Source organism: Pelophylax lessonae, assembly GCF_965119305.1.
Source record: "Pelophylax lessonae genome assembly, chromosome: 3".
Classification (NCBI taxonomy): Eukaryota; Metazoa; Chordata; class Amphibia; order Anura; family Ranidae; genus Pelophylax; species Pelophylax lessonae.
The window spans coordinates 498,386,021-498,405,154 of NC_138770.1; the positions used below are offsets into that span (position 1 = coordinate 498,386,021).

The 19,134-nt window shown below is 39.7% G+C and overlaps 1 protein-coding gene across 2 annotated transcripts in view; it reads right to left on the reverse strand.

The window, feature by feature from the left end:
- The window catches only part of CRIM1 (cysteine rich transmembrane BMP regulator 1), a 1,384,383-nt gene that overhangs the window by 512,986 nt on the left and 852,263 nt on the right, over window positions 1-19,134 (reverse strand). The window contains exon 7 of one of the 2 annotated variants that reach the window (XM_082249819.1): window positions 3,678-3,875. The exons of the other annotated variant lie outside the window; for it this stretch is intronic. Coding sequence (XP_082105945.1) covers window positions 3,678-3,875 — 198 coding nt within the window. The remainder of the gene's footprint in view (window positions 1-3,677; window positions 3,876-19,134) is intronic. 2 annotated transcript variants of the gene reach the window in all.

Sequence of the window (19,134 nt, forward strand, 5' to 3'; positions counted from 1 at the left end):
CCAGCTTCCCCCCCCCCCCCCCGAAAGGTGCCAAATGGGGTAGTGGGAGGTGAGGAGGCAGATAAGCAGAGCTTCAGCTTTAAGGACAGCATTTAGCAACAGAAGAGCAGAGAATATCTGCATGTCATGCTTTTCTCTATAATTTTGCTCTGTTGCAACCTAGCCTCCAACAGTTACTTCTTTATGCTCAAGATTTTATTCCAATCACTCAAAACATCTTATTTTTTCATAGGGGTTCACCATCTAGCTTCTTACACAGCATAGAAAAGGTCCTGTCCAACCCCCCCGGTCTTTTTAGAAGGGTGCCCAATGCCCAAAGGGGAAGTAAAAAGAAGAGAGGGTGCAGGGGTGTAAAGAGAAGCCAGAGCAAAAAGGAGGAAACATTAAAAGATAGAGGCATTTTTAATTTGAGCTCAGTGGAGTTATCAAAATAATATAAATATATAATAATTATAATAATGAAATATGCCCCTCCCTAAGAAACATAACAAATTTGAAACCTTTGTGGATATTAACAACTATGTTTGCAAACTTAGCATTAAAGCGGTAGTATACTCAGCTTTTTAATTTTTACCTACAGGTAAGCCTATAATAAGGCTTACCTGTAGGTAAAATAAATTTTATGCATTAGCATAAAATAGGCAGCACAAGGTTAAAGGGCATGTGGTTATTTCACACTGCATTACAAGTATTTATTAAGCAGATTAAGTTTTCCTGGCACAGCTGTCAGTCCACCTTTTTGGCTTATAAAGTCATAGGTGGTATATGTTTATTATATGCACTGTTTGGGAAGATAGTGTTTAAACTTCAAGTAAACATTAGCTTTGCTGATGCAGGACTCACTGTAATGTGAGAATAATACATGTATCGACGCATAACATTTGAAGTTCAACATTTTGGGGAAAGTAGGACCTTTCCCAGGTGCTTACCTTGGAAATAAAGATCCCCAAAACCTATACACATTGTGAAATACACAAGGGACAGGCACAAAATCCAATCATTACTGTACATGAAGTGAATGCATTCATTATGTTTTTCTTTGGCTTTTTTCCCTCTATTTTCATCCTGGTCATCTGGCCAGTAACATACCTCCTGTATTAGTGTAGAGTGCCTCCACCCTTGATGAAAGAGCACAGGGGCACCTTTGGACAGCAGAATTATCAGTCTAGGGGGAGGGAGTGTTGGATGTACTAGCAAATTTAAATACAATAACAAATTGAAGCCAAACTCCAGCTCACAGTGCAGTTACAGAAGCAGCTACAGCAACAGTTTTTTTTTTTTTTTTCATTTGGGATAAAGGTTTTATATGAATAAAAAAAGCTGACCGTTCGACAAGTGCCCAGCCAACTGATATTTTTCCCTCCATTCCAAGCCTGGGGAGCCTCTCCTTTGTACCTTCAAAGAAGCCTTTTTTGATACTGGGATACTCCCACATATAAGGCGGCTCTGATAATACTTCTATTAAAATCAGGAAAGGACCCCACACTGTGTAAATCATATCGACCAATTTCACTACTCCATATGACTGCCAAAATTTTAGCAAAAGCTTTGGCTTTGAGATTTATTACATTTATTCAGAGCTTGATAGGTACGGAGCAGGCAGAATTGATGTCTAATAGATCCACTTGCACAAACATACAGAAACTATATACTAACTTGCAATACCCTCACCCACACACCAAACAAGTAAATCCCTAAATACCCATAAGGCCTTTAATAGTGTTAAGTGGCCAAACTTCAATTTTATCATCTGAAAATTTGGATTTAGCCCCAACTTCCTAGTTTGGGAACACTGCCCCTTGAGCATGAATCAGGATCAATACCACTGTTTTGAAAACATTTTATATTTCCCTGGTTACATGACAGGGCTGCTATGTTTTTGCTATGGAGCAGCTTGCCCAGTTACTCCGCAGTTCAGTGGGCATTAAAAGCTCTCAAAAGAAACTCATTATAGGAACACAAATCTCTTTATGCAGAAGATAACCTGATCTCTATTTTGAAGATGGCAATCAATCCCTACATCACCTCTTTTTGGGGGAGTTTGAGGGTTTCTCAGGTCTGAAGGTCATTTGGGAGAAATTCCTGTGTTCCCACTAGACAAGGAGGCTGTTCATATTATACACCCTTACTACTGAAAATTTTACACCAATTTAAATACTTAGACATAATTATTCAAAACCCTGTCCCTCATTATGTTGAGAACAATCTCCTACCTCTCACTGACGTCTTTCGAAACAAACTATGGATGTCTTTGCCCTTGGAGCTCATCAGTTGAGTCCATCTGATAAAAATGCACTTTTTATGTACGTTTTTTCAAATTCTAGAGAACTCACTGTGCACTATTGCCCCAAAGTACTTAAAACAAATGCCATTTGCTCCTCATTTATACAAAATAATAAATAAATAATCCTGTTGGACAGGCAGGCCTGGGGCTCCCTAGTTTCCATTTAAGCTATCTTGCAGCTCAACTAATTCTAATACATGACTGGAGCCAACCTAGTCAGGATAATGCCTGTAGAGCAACAGAGGCTGAGATTATGTTCTCATCCGAATCCTTGCATAGCTTTATTTTTTGCCAAACTACTGGGCACCACCATAAAAAATTTCACTCCTAAGACCCTCCAATATAAATAATGATTTATTCTACTACACTGCTTCCCTTAATAACCTCATCTTGGGCAAGGACAACACCGCATGCAGTCCCTTTTTTCTGCATCCAAAAAGTCATGGGAAGTAGGTTATATGGGTTCCAATGGCATAGTTCACATTTCACACACAAGAAGCATTAAAAACGTAAACATGTGGGTTTCTTGTGTCATCCCGTGGTCTCCTGAATGTTGTCTGTCCTATGGTATACCTGTAAGGGTTGGTGGAGGACCTCTCGGTCAGCTCCCATGCTCAAAACATGTTGCAAATACTTTAATTCACAAAAACTATCATGATTACCTGGAACTGGTCCTTTCTAGCAATCCCCAGAGTGAAAATAGCTGATTAATACAACTCTTCCATTATATCAAATCACATATGCTATGTACTAGGAGTTCTCTGAAAAGCATTGATAAGATTTGGATTCTTTGGACTCAATTCCCTTTTTACTGTTTGGACTCTTTGTAGATCACTGTTTCTTACTGTAATAAGTTATTCTTATACCCTACAAACCCAATTTATGTAACACAATTTAATCCTGTGACAATTGTATAACTGGTTATCGCCTCTGCTCCAAGCCTAGTTGCTCCCGCTTTGGTCTCTGCTTTGGGTGCAGGTAAATCAGGAAGCCGTCTGTGTTCCAACATGTGAACAAACCCAAAGAAACTCTCAACAATTTGATGGCATTACATGGATACTGATTTATTAAAGCAAACAATCACTGTGAAGTTCCTGACTTTGGAACCTCCCATCTAGCACATTTCTCCAAACAGGGCTTACTTATTTGCCCTTGCAAAGTGAACAGTCTATTTGCCTTTATTAGGTTACTCCCTGTGGGCTTACAGGAATTCAGTCTATAAATCAAGAAAAATTCCTGTTGTAACAATACCCGAGTAGGCTGCATCTCAACTATAATCAAGATTAGTTCCAAGAGGATTCCAGCATTTTAGTCGTTTATACACTTTAATGACATACCAGATTCATTTTAAATCTCATTCTAGAATACAATGTTGAATTTGTTAATGTCATACCTTCACACACTGGACAGCACTCTCCAGGCACTTTTACTGGTTTTAGACAGCTCTGTCCACATGCGGTGGCCACACAGTGGGGCTCTCCATTAATGCACTGACAGAAAGTGCAGTCATCTTCTCTCCAGCGGTCACCATGACTTCTGATCTGTCCATTAGCATAGCAACCAGCAGGATCATGCACTGGGAACACAGGATCTGCAGGATATCAAAAAACAACAATTTAAGTCCAAAGAAATACTAGTTGTATGACTATAACAAATACTTCACAAAATTTATATGCTAACATTTCATGTTTTTTTATTCACCAAGGGTGTATTAAGAGCTAGCACTACTTTAAACAAACATACAATGCAAACATGTTATATAAAAACTATCAAGATAAATAAACTGAAATGTACTGTTTGGGGCAAAATGTTGACATCTTCTTAGGTAGGAAACTACCACAGAATTGAACTATATAATATATAGATTTATATTTTTTTGCATGAACTGTATTTCATTTGACCCAAGCAGATCCTTTTGACAGCTTGCAGCAGCTCTTGCATGCATATTCTTACTTCTGCATTTAATTAAAAGAAATTTAGACAGAAAAGGAAAATAAAGTATAGAAACACTGATGAGGGCCTTGCTTTCCTGCTGACCTAAAAATTGACCCAAGTGTAGCATAAAAATAAATTGTAACCAATATAACCATTCCTTTCTTACAGAATGCAGAAAACAAAAAGTCAGAGTTCACCCTGCAGTCTTTCTGCTTTCTAGTTGGAACAGCACATTTAAAGCTTTTTTTAAAATTAAGTTTTAAATAGAGTAGAGACAGACTAGAACACCTATATGCAAAGAACTTGGAGCACCGCTCAAAGCACTACAAAGCCTCCCTCTTTAGTCCAAAGCACAAAACAGGCCTTGGCATTCAAACAAGCTCATCGAGGATAGCTGAAGCAAATCAGAAGACAGAAAGTGGAAATGCTGCACACTGGAATCCAGCTACTATACAGAAAGGTGAAGATACAGCTTCAGCTTAAGCTCCGCCTGACTACACTCCTATCACATGTTTTGCCCCACCCATGGTACTTAATCATAGAGATAAAATGATGATATGATTAAGCGAGTGTAGTCATGAGGTGTGTAGTCAGGAGGAGATTAGGATGAATTTGTATCTTTACCTTTCTGTATAGTGTCTGGATTCCGGTGTGCTATTCCACCTTCCGTCTTCTGATTGGAACAACTGTCAGATTTTTATTGCTGTGTCCCTGTTAGGGAGATTTGCCTCTCTCTTTGTCCTGGTGACTATTATCACTAAAACTGAGAGTAAATGAAATAAATGAAAATCCCAAACTCTGAGTGGACAACAGAACAGGAATAAAGCGGGAAACTAAGGACACTAGTTCTGGGGACTACCGGAGATTTCCATCACTTTCGATTGGACCTTCTTCCATTTCCTGTCATGGCTTTCTGATATAAAGTACAAGGATATCTCCCCAATGCGAGATAGGTGGCAAAACCCCCCCCATACTTTATCCAATATAAAAAAGATAGTTTAATACATAAACATCGTTAAAAATACCATGATATAAAAATGAAAACATAAAAAAGTGAGATGAGTATATAGCCCAAAAAAAGAAACACACAACTGTACTCCTATCAGCCAAATATACTCACCTTTCACAAGTGATAATACTTTCTATTAAGGTCAGCGTTTGCCTATTCTCAACCCACCACCTACTCAAGCACATTTCTATTGCTCTATTACAATGATGGGCTGCCTCACTGCCCAATAAGAATGCATTGGACGTGGTAGAGGGTTTCATCACACATGCAGAATCACTTTAGACTTTGAAATGCACACATCAATCACAGCCTACTTGTTTAGGATTTTAGTTTTTCATTCAGTCACATCTAGAGTGTACTAGTTCCAATTCATCCTTGCTGATCTGAAATAGTTTGTAAGAAAGGAGAGGCACACCCACTGCAGGGTTCATCCTTTCTCCACATAAAACAGGAAATATAAAAACACTTAACTTTAAAAGAACAAATTTTCCAAGGATGAGGGCTGCTCTCCAAAACTTAACTGGGAGGGAATATTGGCATTGAAGAACAAAGGACAGAAATGGGAATTCTTCAAAAAGACTGTATGCAAATTCACTGCAAAGTATATTCCCATGGGCAATAAGTTTAAAAGGCTAAAAATAAAACCTATGTGCTCATGGCCAAAGTTAAAAAGGTATAAATAATAATAAAAGAGCTTTTAAAAAATATAAAAATGATGGAACATTATCATTGTTTAATTGTTACAAAGAAGATAACAGAATATGTAAAAAGGAAATCAAGGATGCAAAAATTCAAAATGAATGACAGATTGCAAAAGATAGTAGGACAGACCCCAAAAAATTATTCAAATGCATTAATAGTAAAAAAGTCAGGTTTTTGCATGTAGGCCCTTTACAAAGAAATCTGGAGTGGGTGACTGGGGACAAAGAGAAGGCAAATTTATTAAATACTTTCTTCAGCTCTGTATATAGAAAGGAGCACATCATGGCCATAATGAGGATGGTATTGACACAGCCCTAAATGATCCACAATGGCTCAAAAGTGATATGGTCCATAAACATTTAGACAGAATAAATGTGGAGATAAAGCGCCTGGACCAGATGGCATCCACCTACACATCCTAAAAATATTGAGCTCTGTCATTTCAAAGCCTTTGTTTCTAATTTTTAGGGGCTCGTCAAGGACTGGAATTGTACCACTGGATTGGCGTAGGGTTAATGTGGTGCCTATATTTAGAAAGGGATCAAAGTCTTTGCCAAGTAATTATAGACCTGTTAGTTTAACTTCTATAGTCGGGAAGATACTGGAGAGTTTAATATAAATACCAAACAGATGAGTTCTTGCTGTAAAAAAAAAAAAAAAAAAAAAAATGAATTTTAAGCAACAGACATCATGGATTCATGAAAGACCGAAGTTGTCAAACAAACCAGATTTATTTTTATGAGGAGGTAAATAAAACCTTGCATAGAGTGGTGGCTATGGATGTAGTATACTTGGATTTTGCAAAAATGCATGACACATTTCCCCACACATGGCTAATGTGGAATGTAGTGGTTAATGATTCTTACTCTGAATGGTCCAAGGTTATCAGTGGTCTACACCAAAGTTCAGTGTTGATACCCTTACTTTTTAATATCTTTATAAATGATATAGGGTCTGGGATTAAAAGTATCATTTCAGTCTTTGCAGATGACACCAAACTTTGCTGTGGAATAACTTCCTTACAGGATGTCTCCAACTTACAAGCCTACCTCAATGCACTGTTTCATTGGGCAACTATGTAGCAAATAAGGTTTAATGTTGATAAATGTAAAGTTATGCAATTGGGGGCTAAGAATATGCATGCATCATACATACTAGGGGGGAGTAGAACTGGGGGAATCCATAGCGGAGAAGGATCTGGGTGTTCTGGTAGATCATAAGCTTAATAATAGCATGCAATGCCAAGCTGCGATTTCCAGAGCAAGCAAAGTCCTTTCTTATATTAACAGAGGTATAAATAACAACATTGCTCTGATAAATCAGAGCTCTCGCCGTGGCGAGAAATGAAGAGGGCTAGAAGAACCACATGGGACTTTAAAGATCAATAATTATCAGATATATATAAAATCATTCAATTTTATTGAATTTGAATATAAAATCAAACAGAGCAAAAAGAAAAAAAAAAGGAGAAGAAAAGACATAAATATACTGAATAAGAATATTCATAAGTGTATATAGACCATGAACATATTTTGTCACAGGTAACTTTGAATGACTTGGCCAGATAGTACACCGGCTATTATCCACAAGGCAGCGCCCAAAATGCTTCGCCGATGCTTCTTCAGGGGCGTGTAGCTGCTGCAGACATGGTCATAAATGTACTACATTAAAACATAAAAATATGTTACATAAACCGTTTACATACAAAAAAGTCATTATGTGAGCATTTCAACGTGTGAACCCAACATCACCACACCAATTAAGGTTCCCACTCTGAAATCCGAACCGCCCAAAGGGTGCACTACAAGAATCAGACCAAGAGCCATAGAAATTCCGGGGGGGGGGGACGAGTGCGGGAGCCTAAGTAAGAAAGGAAAAAAAAAGAAAATTCATTAAGTGGTGCATTCAAAAATATATCTATGGGTAACAGAATAAAGCAATGTGTAGGAGAGAGTTTTTTAGTGTATATCTCCCACAAATGTAGTCAAACATACTAGGGGTAAGATGTGTATTGTACCTTATTTGACAACTGGTCAGATCACTGGGTTGTATATACACATATCCAAAAAACGCTAAAAATGGGAAGGAGGCCAGGCACAGAGCATCTACATTGGCAGTTCAAGAGATCCTAGAGCTACAAAAATATGTATATATATATATATATATATATATATATATATATATATATATATATATGTAACTGTGTTACATCTTGATATCTAAATTTGTAGACCAACAGTAGAATAGATGGATACAGACATATTCTTGCATTATAATTTAAAATATATTTTTATATACATATATGTTTCTACATCTCTCACATATACATATATATATATATATATATATATATACACACATATTTTTGTAGCTCTCAGATCTCTTGAACTGCCAATGTAGATGCTCTGTGTCTATCCATCCTCTCCTGTGGCCTCCTTCCCATTTTTTAGCGTTTTTTGGATATGTGTATATACAACCCAGTGATCTGACCAGTTGTCAAATAAGGTACAATACACATCTTACCCCTAGTATGTTTGACTACATGCGTTGGAGATATACACAAAAAAACTCTCTCCTACACATTGCTTTATTCTGTTACCCATAGATATATTTTTGAACGCACCACTTACTGAAACGCATCCTTTCTTTTTTTTTTTCCTTTCTTACTTAATACTGGCTCCCGCACTCGTCCCCCCCAGAATTTCTATGGCTCTTGGTCTGATTCTTGCAGTGCACCCTGTAGGCGGTTCGGATTTCAGAGTGGGAACCTTAATTGGTGTGGTGGTGTCGGTTTCACACGGTGAAATGCTCACATAATGATTTTTTTGTATGTAAACTGTTTATGTGACATATTTTTATGTTTTAATGTAGTACCTTTATGACCATGTCTGCAGCAGCTACACGCCCTTGAAGAAGCATTGGCAAAACATGTTGGGAGCTGCCTTGTGGATAATAGCCGGTGTACTATCCGGCCAAGTCATTTAAAGTTACCTGTGACAAAATATGTTCATGGTCTTTATACGCTTATGAATATTCTTATTCAGTATATTTATGTCTTTTCTTCTCCTTTTTTTTTTCTTTTTGCCCGGTTTGATTTTATATTCATATTCAATAAAATTTAATGATTTTATATATATCTGATAATTGTTGATCTTTATTCGGTACCCGTAAAGTCCCATTTGGTTCTTCTAGCCCTCTTCATTTCTCGCCACGGCGGGAGCTCTGATTTATCAGAGCAATGTCTTTATTTATCTTAATATAGGGACGTTGGTACCATTTTGTACTGTATTTACAACTCTCTGATACCCTTACAGACACACTCTAATTTTCAAATTAACAGAGGTATGGTTTTTGGGCACCAGTTCTCAAAAAGGATATCAGGGAACTGGAGAAAATGCGGAGAAGGGCAACCAAACTGATAAGAGGCATGGAGGAGCTCAGCTATGAGGAGAGATTAGAGGAACTGAATTTATTCTTTCTTGAGAAAAGGATATTAGGGGGGATATGATCAATATGTATAAATACATAAAGAGTCCATATAGTGATCTTGGTGTTGAGTTAATCACTTTAAGGTCATTACAGAGGACAAGGGGCACTCTTTACCTCTAGAGGAAAAGAGATTTCAACTCCAAATACGGAAAGGTTTCTTGACATTAAGAGCTGTGCAAAAATTTGGAATAGACTCCCTCCAGAGGTGGTTCTAGCCAGCTCACTAGATTGCTTAAAAAAAGGCCTGGATTCATTCCTATGTGTACATAATATAACTGGGTACTAATATTTATAGGTAAAGTTGATCCAGGGAATTTCCAATTGCCTCTTGGGAAATCAGGAAAGAATGTTTTCCCCTGCTGTAGCAAATTGGATTATGCTTTACTGGGGTTTCTTTGCCTTCCTCTGGATAAATTGAGGGTATAGGATTGTGTATATGGGATTTTTTTTTTGTGTTGATTTTTTTGTATATTTAGATTTTATTAATTTTTCAATAAACATATAAAGTTTCAAATCGTTACAAAATTCAACGATCCTATTTAAACATTACTTAATAATGAACATTAATCTTAGTGACCCCTCCTCCTCAAGATGAGAGAAAAAAAAAGAAAAAAATGATATACTAACCAAATCCCCTCCTATTCAATTCTCTATGATCCTCCTTCCATCACAGAGACCCCTCTCTCTTGTGCTTTATATCTCCTTACCCTAACCCAGACCTCTGAGGTCCAGGTAAATTTTACTCCTAGGCTGTATCACCTATTCGCTTCAGACACCCAGCATCTTTATATAATCCTCCATTAATTTAAACTTTGTCCAGTCCCCCCCTTCATCCAGATATTTCCCACAAGAGCCCACTACTGCATATATAATTTCTTCCATAGATCTCACCCAATCCACCCTAAGGGCCCAGTCCCTCATACTCGGGGCTTCTGGCAATCACCAGAATGACGGTATCAGGCTTTTAGCTGCATTCAATAGATGAGGCAATAGGGTGTTTTTACACACTGTCACCTTTTTCTCCATACTATGAAACAAACAACTACAAGGTTCCACCTGAATACAGTCATCCGTAATCTGGTGGATTATCCTGGTGATCGCTACCAAAAAACTTGCATCTCTGTGCACTTCCATCACAGATGTGCAAATGTTCCAGGGGCTTTGCATCCCCTCCAACAAGTTGGGGATATCTCTGTGCCGAACCTCTGAGCCCTCTGCGGGGTGAGGTACCACCTAGCAAATAGCTTATAGCACATTTCTGTTGTCCTTAAATCAACCAAAGAATAACAAGCTAATCTTAAAACTTTCTTCCTCTTTTCTTCATTTTGAAAGGACCCTAGTTCCACTTCCCATTTCCCTAAACATGGCGGGTATGCAGGTTCTAATTCCTTAAGTAAAATCTTATGTATTTTTGACATGCTATGTTTAATGCATGTGGGAGAACTAAACAGTTTCTCCAGTCATCTCATATTATCCCTCTCTCACAGAGGCTGCAGTAGGAAGTGCACAAAGTGTGATGCAATTGTGTGTATCTCCATTTATCAAGTGGCATATTCCCCCATTTTTGTATTATTTCTGAAAAAGTGCACATCCTATTTCCTACCATTATGTCTTGTAATTATATTGCTTCACTTTTTGCCCATCTAACAAAATAGAAGTGATCTTCTTTCCCTGGTTTAAAATAATTTGTGTCAATTAATGAAATCAAAGGTGCATTATAATCCCAGTGAGCCATTCTACATAAGCTATCCCATATTCTTAATGTGCTCCTAGTCAGTGTGCGTGTGTTATTAGGCAAATCCCGATATACCCGTGGAACCCAAACCATCGTTCCCAGGTCTACCCTACTTTGTGCACACTCAATTATCATCCAGCTCTTGCCTTCCTTATTATGCATCCAGTCTGCTATTTGTGCTATAAAAATTGCCTGATATTTTTTTTTTTTTTTTTATCGGGCGTCGCTACCCCCTAAGACCTTTTCCCACTAATATTGCATAGGCAATTCTAGGATGTTTGTGTGCCCATATTTTTCAGGATTGATATGGGGGAGGGTAATTGGAACCATTTGAAATTTATATACAAGTTTGGGGATAATATACATTTTTACTGCGTTTATTCTGCCCAACCATGATAAGGGTCTGTGTCTCAGGGAGTTCAGTTGTTCCCTCACCTTATTCAATATGTATATGTAATGGCCTTATACAGTCGCCAGGGCTCTTCCCCAGGGCAATGTTCTTTATTGCCCACCCCACCTCTTCATGTGTAATCGGGGCCTCTAAGTCCTCAAGCTCCTCCTTAGGTAGCCTTGGGAGATCAAGCTCCCGCAGATATTGCCTCACGGCCAGATCTTCTTTTCCACTTTCCCTACCTTCCTCTTTCTGTCAAACATTATAAAGCTGATTATAATGTGAGTGGATTACCTGAGCAATAGCTGGGGATGCATGTATTATTTCCTCATTCTCGTTTTTATATTTGGAGCTATAGGATACCTTTGATTTTTCCTCCCTTACTGCTAGCCATTTGCCAGGTTTAGTTCCCCATTGGTATTTTTCTTTTATAACTATGAAATTCATTTTTGTCTCCTGCTCCAAAAGCGCCGTCAGTTCCCCTCTGTTCTCAATTAGCACTTGCTGCTCTGGGATGCCATTGGGTCTAGTTCATTGTTCCAGAATATGGATCTCCCCAAGTAACTGATTCTTCCTCTCCTTTTCCCTCTTTCTTTGTATCCCAATAATTATTAATATCCCCCTCATATAAGCCTTATGTGATTCCCACAGAGTGGCCCATGAGATATCTGGTGTATCATTAATAGCAAAGAAGCTCTCTAGTTCCTTTTCCATCTTCTCAATTATCCTTGGATCCTGAATGAGTGAATCATTCAGTTTCCAAGCTCTTATTCTGGGTACTTCTGTTAGTAAGTCTAACTGGGCCACCACTGGGGCACGGTCAGAGAGTGTAATGGGCTTAATGGTCACATCCTTGAGGGGAGTTAATAGTTGGTGTTCTAATAAAATATATTCAATCCTTGAGAAGGAGCCATGTACTGAGGAATAACAAGTATAATCTCTACATTTTGGGTGTTTGACCCTCCCAGCATCCACCAACTGACATTCCCCCAGTAATCTTTTAATTGCATTCTGCCGTTGTAGTGGGAGACCAGAAATCCCCAAAGATGAATCCACTCATGGGTCTAACCCCATGTTAAAGTCTCCCACTACAATAAGCCTTCCTTCTGTAAATATCATCAACCTTTTCAAAATTTGTCTCAGGAACTCAGTTTCGCCTTGATAAACAGAAACCTCCCTTCAGGATCTGCCAGTTGCTCCCTTAGCGTGAACATGGTATTTCTATCAAATCCAATCGCCACTCCTTGTGAGTGACTCAAAACCGATAAAACCATGTAGGGAAAAGGTGGGATGACAATTTAATCCCTGAGGCATGCGTAATATGTGTTTCTTGTAAGCAGGCCACTCCCACCCCTTAATGATGCAGTTATTTGGTTACCCCTTGCCTTTTTCTAGGTGTATTGAAACCTCTCATATTATAGGATACTAGATTAACCAAGGCCATGGGCAGCCACAGAAGCAGCTAACATATCCTCTTCCGGAGAGAGGCCCTGTATGGAGAAGAAAGAAAAAAAAAAAGGACCCCCACCCTTCCCAAGAGGTTAACCACTCAGTGGGCTGGACAATTGTCCAGACCTTACTCCTTGTATGGACCTGGTGACACCCAGCCACGCGTCGCTTCCCATCCATACCTTCCAGGGGGCAACTACTCCGACACTCTGACCCAACCTCACCTGCTGGATCAACAAGCCCTCCAACCCCCACCACCCAAAAAAAAAAGGGGGTGAGAGAAGAGATGAGAGGGGAAAGGGGAGGAAAGATGAGAGATCAACTTGTGTTCCCTCACCCCTGCCCCCACCCCATCCACCTACTTTCTCCTCCCACTCCAATCCTCCTTCTTGCCAAAGTCTCAGCCGAGAAATCAGAATATACAGTAGCTGTAGGTTTGCTCGCTCAAAAGCGATCCCAGAGGCATTTCAGGCTTTTTCCATAACTGTCATCTTTTCTTCTACATAGTGAAACCTCACAATCACATCTCTTGGGGTGCCCCCACCCTGGCTTCGATATCCTCCCACCCTGTGCTCTCTATCAACTTTCAAGGTTTCTGGGGGCCCCTTTCCCAACATAGGGCAAAGGAGGCCCTGTACCATTGTTATTAGGTCTTCCTCCCCCTGTTTCTCTGGCAAGCCGTTCATTTGCACATTTTTTTCTCGACTTCGATTCTCCTGGTTTTCCAATTTGTACAGTAGTGATTGATTAGTTTTAGGTTTATCTGTTTACTCAAATCCTCCAGTAGTCGGTCATTTACATCTATTCTCCCTTCCACTTCCTCCACACAGCTAAGTAACTGTCCAATATCTGCCCAGACTGCCGCTATAACCAATGTCAAAGAGGTTTCCATTTTGGCCAGCAGCCCCTCTAAAACTTCACTGATAAGAGGTAAGCCCGCATGGAGATCCTCCAGGCTGCCATCTCAATCTGCTATTAAGGCAGAGCTCTCCCCCTTAGAGCCTTTTTGGTCTAACTGCCCCTAAGCTGCTGACCCTCCCTGATGGAAGTTCCTCTGTTATAGGTCTTTGTTTCCCCATCCCTGTCTGCCCTGTGGCCCCTTGTCTAGGGCTATCAAGCCCCTCTTTCACCATACTAGTCATCCTGACATGTAGCGCTGGATGCCTCCTGGGCTGGGGGCGGGTTGTATTACCTTGTTGGCTTTTGATTTACCTCTTATGCTTAACCCTAGGTAATGTCCACTATAAGGTGGAGAGGAGAAAACGAAAAGGAGTGCACAGGCAGCAGTGAATAATTACCAGCAGAAAAAAAGTGGCAGAGTAGCAACACAAAGCAATTTAATGTTCAAAACAATATGGCACAGCCTACAGAGGGCAAATATAAGCTCAGTCCATTTTCATTAAAAAATAAAGCTTGCAGCTGAGCACATGGGAGGAGGGGCTATAGAGTATGCAGCAATCAGATAAAAGATGCAGTAACATGATTTTTTTGAAAGGCCATCTGTCTCTATTGAAGTCCTTTCTCTCATACTCTTAGTACATGCTTCATCACCTATTTCCACTTCAGGGAGGCCCCCGGAGGGATGAATAATGTTCGGAGCAATGCAGCATGGCCTTCAGTGGCCTGATGTAAACTCAGTCCCTTCAAATCCAAAGAGAAATAAACCCTGCAGCTGAGCAGACAGAAGAAAGGGCAATAGAGTATACAGCAATCAAATTGAGTATACAGCGACAGAGGGATGGAGTCGGAAGGAGATGATGTACTAAACTAGTTCAGGGGTCTCCATCCTGGTTTCTCTCCCTCAATAAGCTCTCTCAAGCAACTATATACAAGTCCCTCTGAAAGCAGGCTTACCACTCCTAGTGCTGTTTTTTGGGGCAGGTAGAGTTCCTATTCCACTGCAGCTTCCACTGATGGAGATGGAGGGGAGCCCAGCAGTCTGCATGTCAATGAAGGCAGTAGATGGATCAAAGCTACCCAGCAGCAACTGCGATGGGAAGGGAGTCAGTGGACCCAGGATTCAGCAGCGCCGGTGTCCTGCCTGCTCTTCATTCAGACAGCCATTCACTGCCCCCCTTCAGCCTGAGCTGCGAGATGCATCAGGCAGCAGTGGGGGTTCAGGCAGCAGCTCGCACACTCCAGCATAGGGGTCATCACATCAGAGCGTCTATATGGGATTGCATGGCTGTGTTTTCTTTACTAATTGTTCTTGGTTGAGCCAGATGGACTTGCGTCTTCTTTCAAAAAGACTAAGGTAAGTAAAAGTAATATATATATATATATATATATATATATATATATATATATATAGCATTTGATCCACATCAGTAGGATATCAAGGGGTAGGGCAAATCTCAGTTTATGAAAATTATGCAATGAATGTATCTGTAATGTAGAGGTGCAACTCTTAGCCCTTCAGTGTTTGCACATATATCTATAGCCATATCTGTAAACCGATAAACAATTGGCACAAATATGCTCTGTGGCTGAGTATGGAGCTTAATAAATTAAATCAATTACAGTGCATAATGATGGCTAAGTCCATAAGAGTCCATAAAAAACCCACTAAAGTGGCAGCTCTGTGTGGGAGCAAGAAGTGGCTCTGGGTGAAGGCACTAGGAGAAAGCACATGCCCCAGCTGGGCTCCTATTAACGTGTGCCTCTTCCCCTCTTCTTCATGATGCCAAGACTGATGTGTAGTGTCCTTGTCTATGCACTCATGACCATTCACAATGTGTGAGTAACACTCTTTTTCCTCTCATTAAAGTCTCTAAAAGCTACACTAAGTTGGCACATGTGTTTTCTCCTAGTCTGCTAATATGCTTAGGTCAGTGATAGGTTAAGCAAGTGTTTCTGCTTATACAGTCTTGTCCAGTACATTCCTGGAAGGTAATCACAATTCTTTTAGCTTTAAGCATTTTTTAAATAGGCAAACTGAAATAAAAGTGTTAGTTTACTGCTTCTGCCAATCTGGCAGTTGAGGACTGAAGTTTAAAAAAAAGACTTGTGCATTATAAATGCAAAGACTTAGGCCAGCCATATACGGTTTGAATCGCGGCCTGTTAAGCAGGAATGTAGAAAGTTGATTGGTTGCACCCAAGTTTATTGATCAGTCTGCTGGACTATCACTAGCAGCTGCTATAGCCACTAGTGGTAATTGCTGTCTTCTCCTGGCAACCTGTGGTTGCAGGAAAAAATATTCTCATTGTGTATGGCCTTGCCTTACCCTTACTTTTTTTAACAAGATGAGTAAAATCTCTGACAGTGTTGATAATAGTACAGACATCTGGAGAGGTGACCCAACCACTAACATATTTGAAAGAAGTTTTGGAAAAAAAAACAAACATACATACTCACCTCTATGGCTAGCAGTATCAGTCCAATGCAGCAGTCCCCTGCCAGCTTGATCACATGATCACTAATTGCTCAGCTCTTAGTCTTCTGTGAACAGAGACTGTCAGTCACTGCTCTCAGCTTCAGTGCTCAGTGGGGAACTGAGCTGGAGTGGCTGGCTCAGCCTCTTAGTGGAGGCTGAGCCAGCTGCTGATCAGGCATTCAGGTGTATCCCGACATTGTTGGGATCCTTCCAGAGCCTTGAGCAGCCCCATGAAAAAAAACTTTGGCAATACTTCTCTTTGAATTTTACCAATGCAGTTTTTCCAATGTAAATAGAAATCTGACTTGCTATGTTCACTTAGTTTTATTTTTTTCCTTCACTTTCATCTTCTTCTTTTCAAAATACTATTCTTTCCTTGGAAATAGACTGTGGTTTTAGAAAGTTAAGGATACTTACGTAAAAGACAATAACACAAGACGTCATTAGTCATATTGTCTCAAACCTATATACACTGACTGACCTACAAAGACCCTGTCAAGTTGTTATTGGCATTGTTCTGTAAACAGTATATAGTAATTCAATTGTAAATCAATTATCTGGTCAACTAATTCCGTCTTTTGCTGTCATTATCTTAATGAAGATTTACAGGAACAACTTAATTTTACATGTTGTCCCTACGAGAAAAGAATGATTGCTGGCAACAGGAATTCGTGCATGCCCTTGCTAAACTAAAGAACAAAAAAAAACAAAGGAGACATGTGGGTTGATTTACTAAAACTGGAGAGTGCAAAATCGCACCGGTGCAGCCTTGCATAGAAACCAATCAGTTTTCATGTTTTTTTTTTCTTTTTTGTCAAAACTTAATTAAACAAGCTTAAGTTAGAAGCTGATTGGCTACAATGCACAGCTGCACCAGATTTTGCACTCTCCAGTTTTAGTAATTCAACCCCATTGTCTCCCAATAGCAATGTGAGGATCCTATGCTGAGAAGTTCTGCACCATTAAAGTGATATTAAAGTCTTGCCTTTTTTTTTTTTTTTAGAAACAAACATGTTATACTACTTACTTACACTGTGCAGTGATTTTTTTTTTTTACACAGAGCAGCCCCAATCCTCCTCTTCTTAGGGACCTCGCCAGCACTCCTGGCCCATCCCTCCTGCCGAAGGCCCCCACAGCAAACAGCTTGCTATGGGGGCACCTAAGCCAAGCTGCTGCTCTGAGTGTCCATTTAGACACAGAGTCACGGCTTGGCCCTACCCCCTCTTTCTCCTCATTGGCTCACTAACATTGGATGACAGCAGTGGGAGCTAAAGGCACCCCGCTAAGTATTAGAGGGGCTGATGCACACAAAAATTTTTTTTACATTAATCCATGGAATGCATTAAGATAAAAAAAAAAAAAAAAAAACTTATGACTTTACAACCACTTTAAACCTAGATAAGTGGGTATATTGCAGCAATCTTGTCAGAAAATGCCTCATGCCAAAAATCCTGCCATTGTAGAATACTTTGTCTCCCATTTTTCTGTACAAGGTGCTGGAAAGGTGGACAACATGGCACCACCAATCTTAGGCTCAGTTTCTTTTTATCTTTACAAAAAGTGCAGCGCTAAAGTAATTTGAATAATAATGTGGCAAGTGGAGAACCACAAAAAACACATATACAATATAAGCAAAATAGTGTCCAAAATACTGAATAAAGTCCCAAAACAGAAATGCAAATGAAAATGAATCCGCATGCAAGGTGTTGAGGAGAACAATCCTTTTCAGTGACACCCAGGGAAAAGTGGAGGATGGGGACACCTCTGTGCACAAGTATCACAAGCAGCTTACCAGAACTCCTTGGCTACTCAATTTAATGAGACAGCCTCTCCCAGCAAGATGTTATACCAATGTCACCAGCGGTTGTCAAGCTCCAATGCTTCATAATCACTCCATCATATAAGCATGAGTATATAAAAAGAATAAAAGCCCATAGCGTAATTCCGTAACATATAAAATCCAATTTATTAAAAGAATACTACTCACAGTGAGAAGGTAAAAAACAGGTACATAGAACAGTGCGGCGTCCCGCAATTGTCCAAAACAGCATCAAGCAATGTAAAGCAGCCGGCTCCGTAAGGGGGCGTGTGGACTTTGCATCTGGAGTCGCCAACGTTTCGTCATCAAAAGACTTCGTCTGGAAGTCTTTTGATGACGAAACGTTGGCGACTCCAGATGCAAAGTCCACACGCCCCCTTACGGAGCCGGCTGCTTTACATTGCTTGATGCTGTTTTGGACAATTGCGGGACGCCGCACTGTTCTATGTACCTGTTTTTTACCTTCTCACTGTGAGTAGTATTCTTTTAATAAATTGGATTTTATATGTTACGGAATTACGCTATGGGCTTTTATTCTTTTTATATACTCATGCTTATATGATGGAGTGATTATGAAGCATTGGAGCTTGACAACGGCTGGTGACATTGGTATAACATCTTGCTGGGAGAGGCTGTCTCATTAAATTGAGTAGCCAAGGAGTTCTGGTAAGCTGCTTGTGATACTTGTGCACAGAGGTGTCCCCATCCTCCACTTTTCCCTGGGTGTCACTGAAAAGGATTGTTCTCCTCAACACCTTGCATGCGGATTCATTTTCATTTGCATTTCTGTTTTGGGACTTTATTCAGTATTTTGGACACTATTCTGCTTATATTGTATATGTTTTTTTTGTGGTTCTCCACTTGCCACATTATTATTCAAATTACTTTAGCGCTGCACTTTTTGTAAAGATTTTGGTTATTGATCACTGTTAGTTGATTTTGGT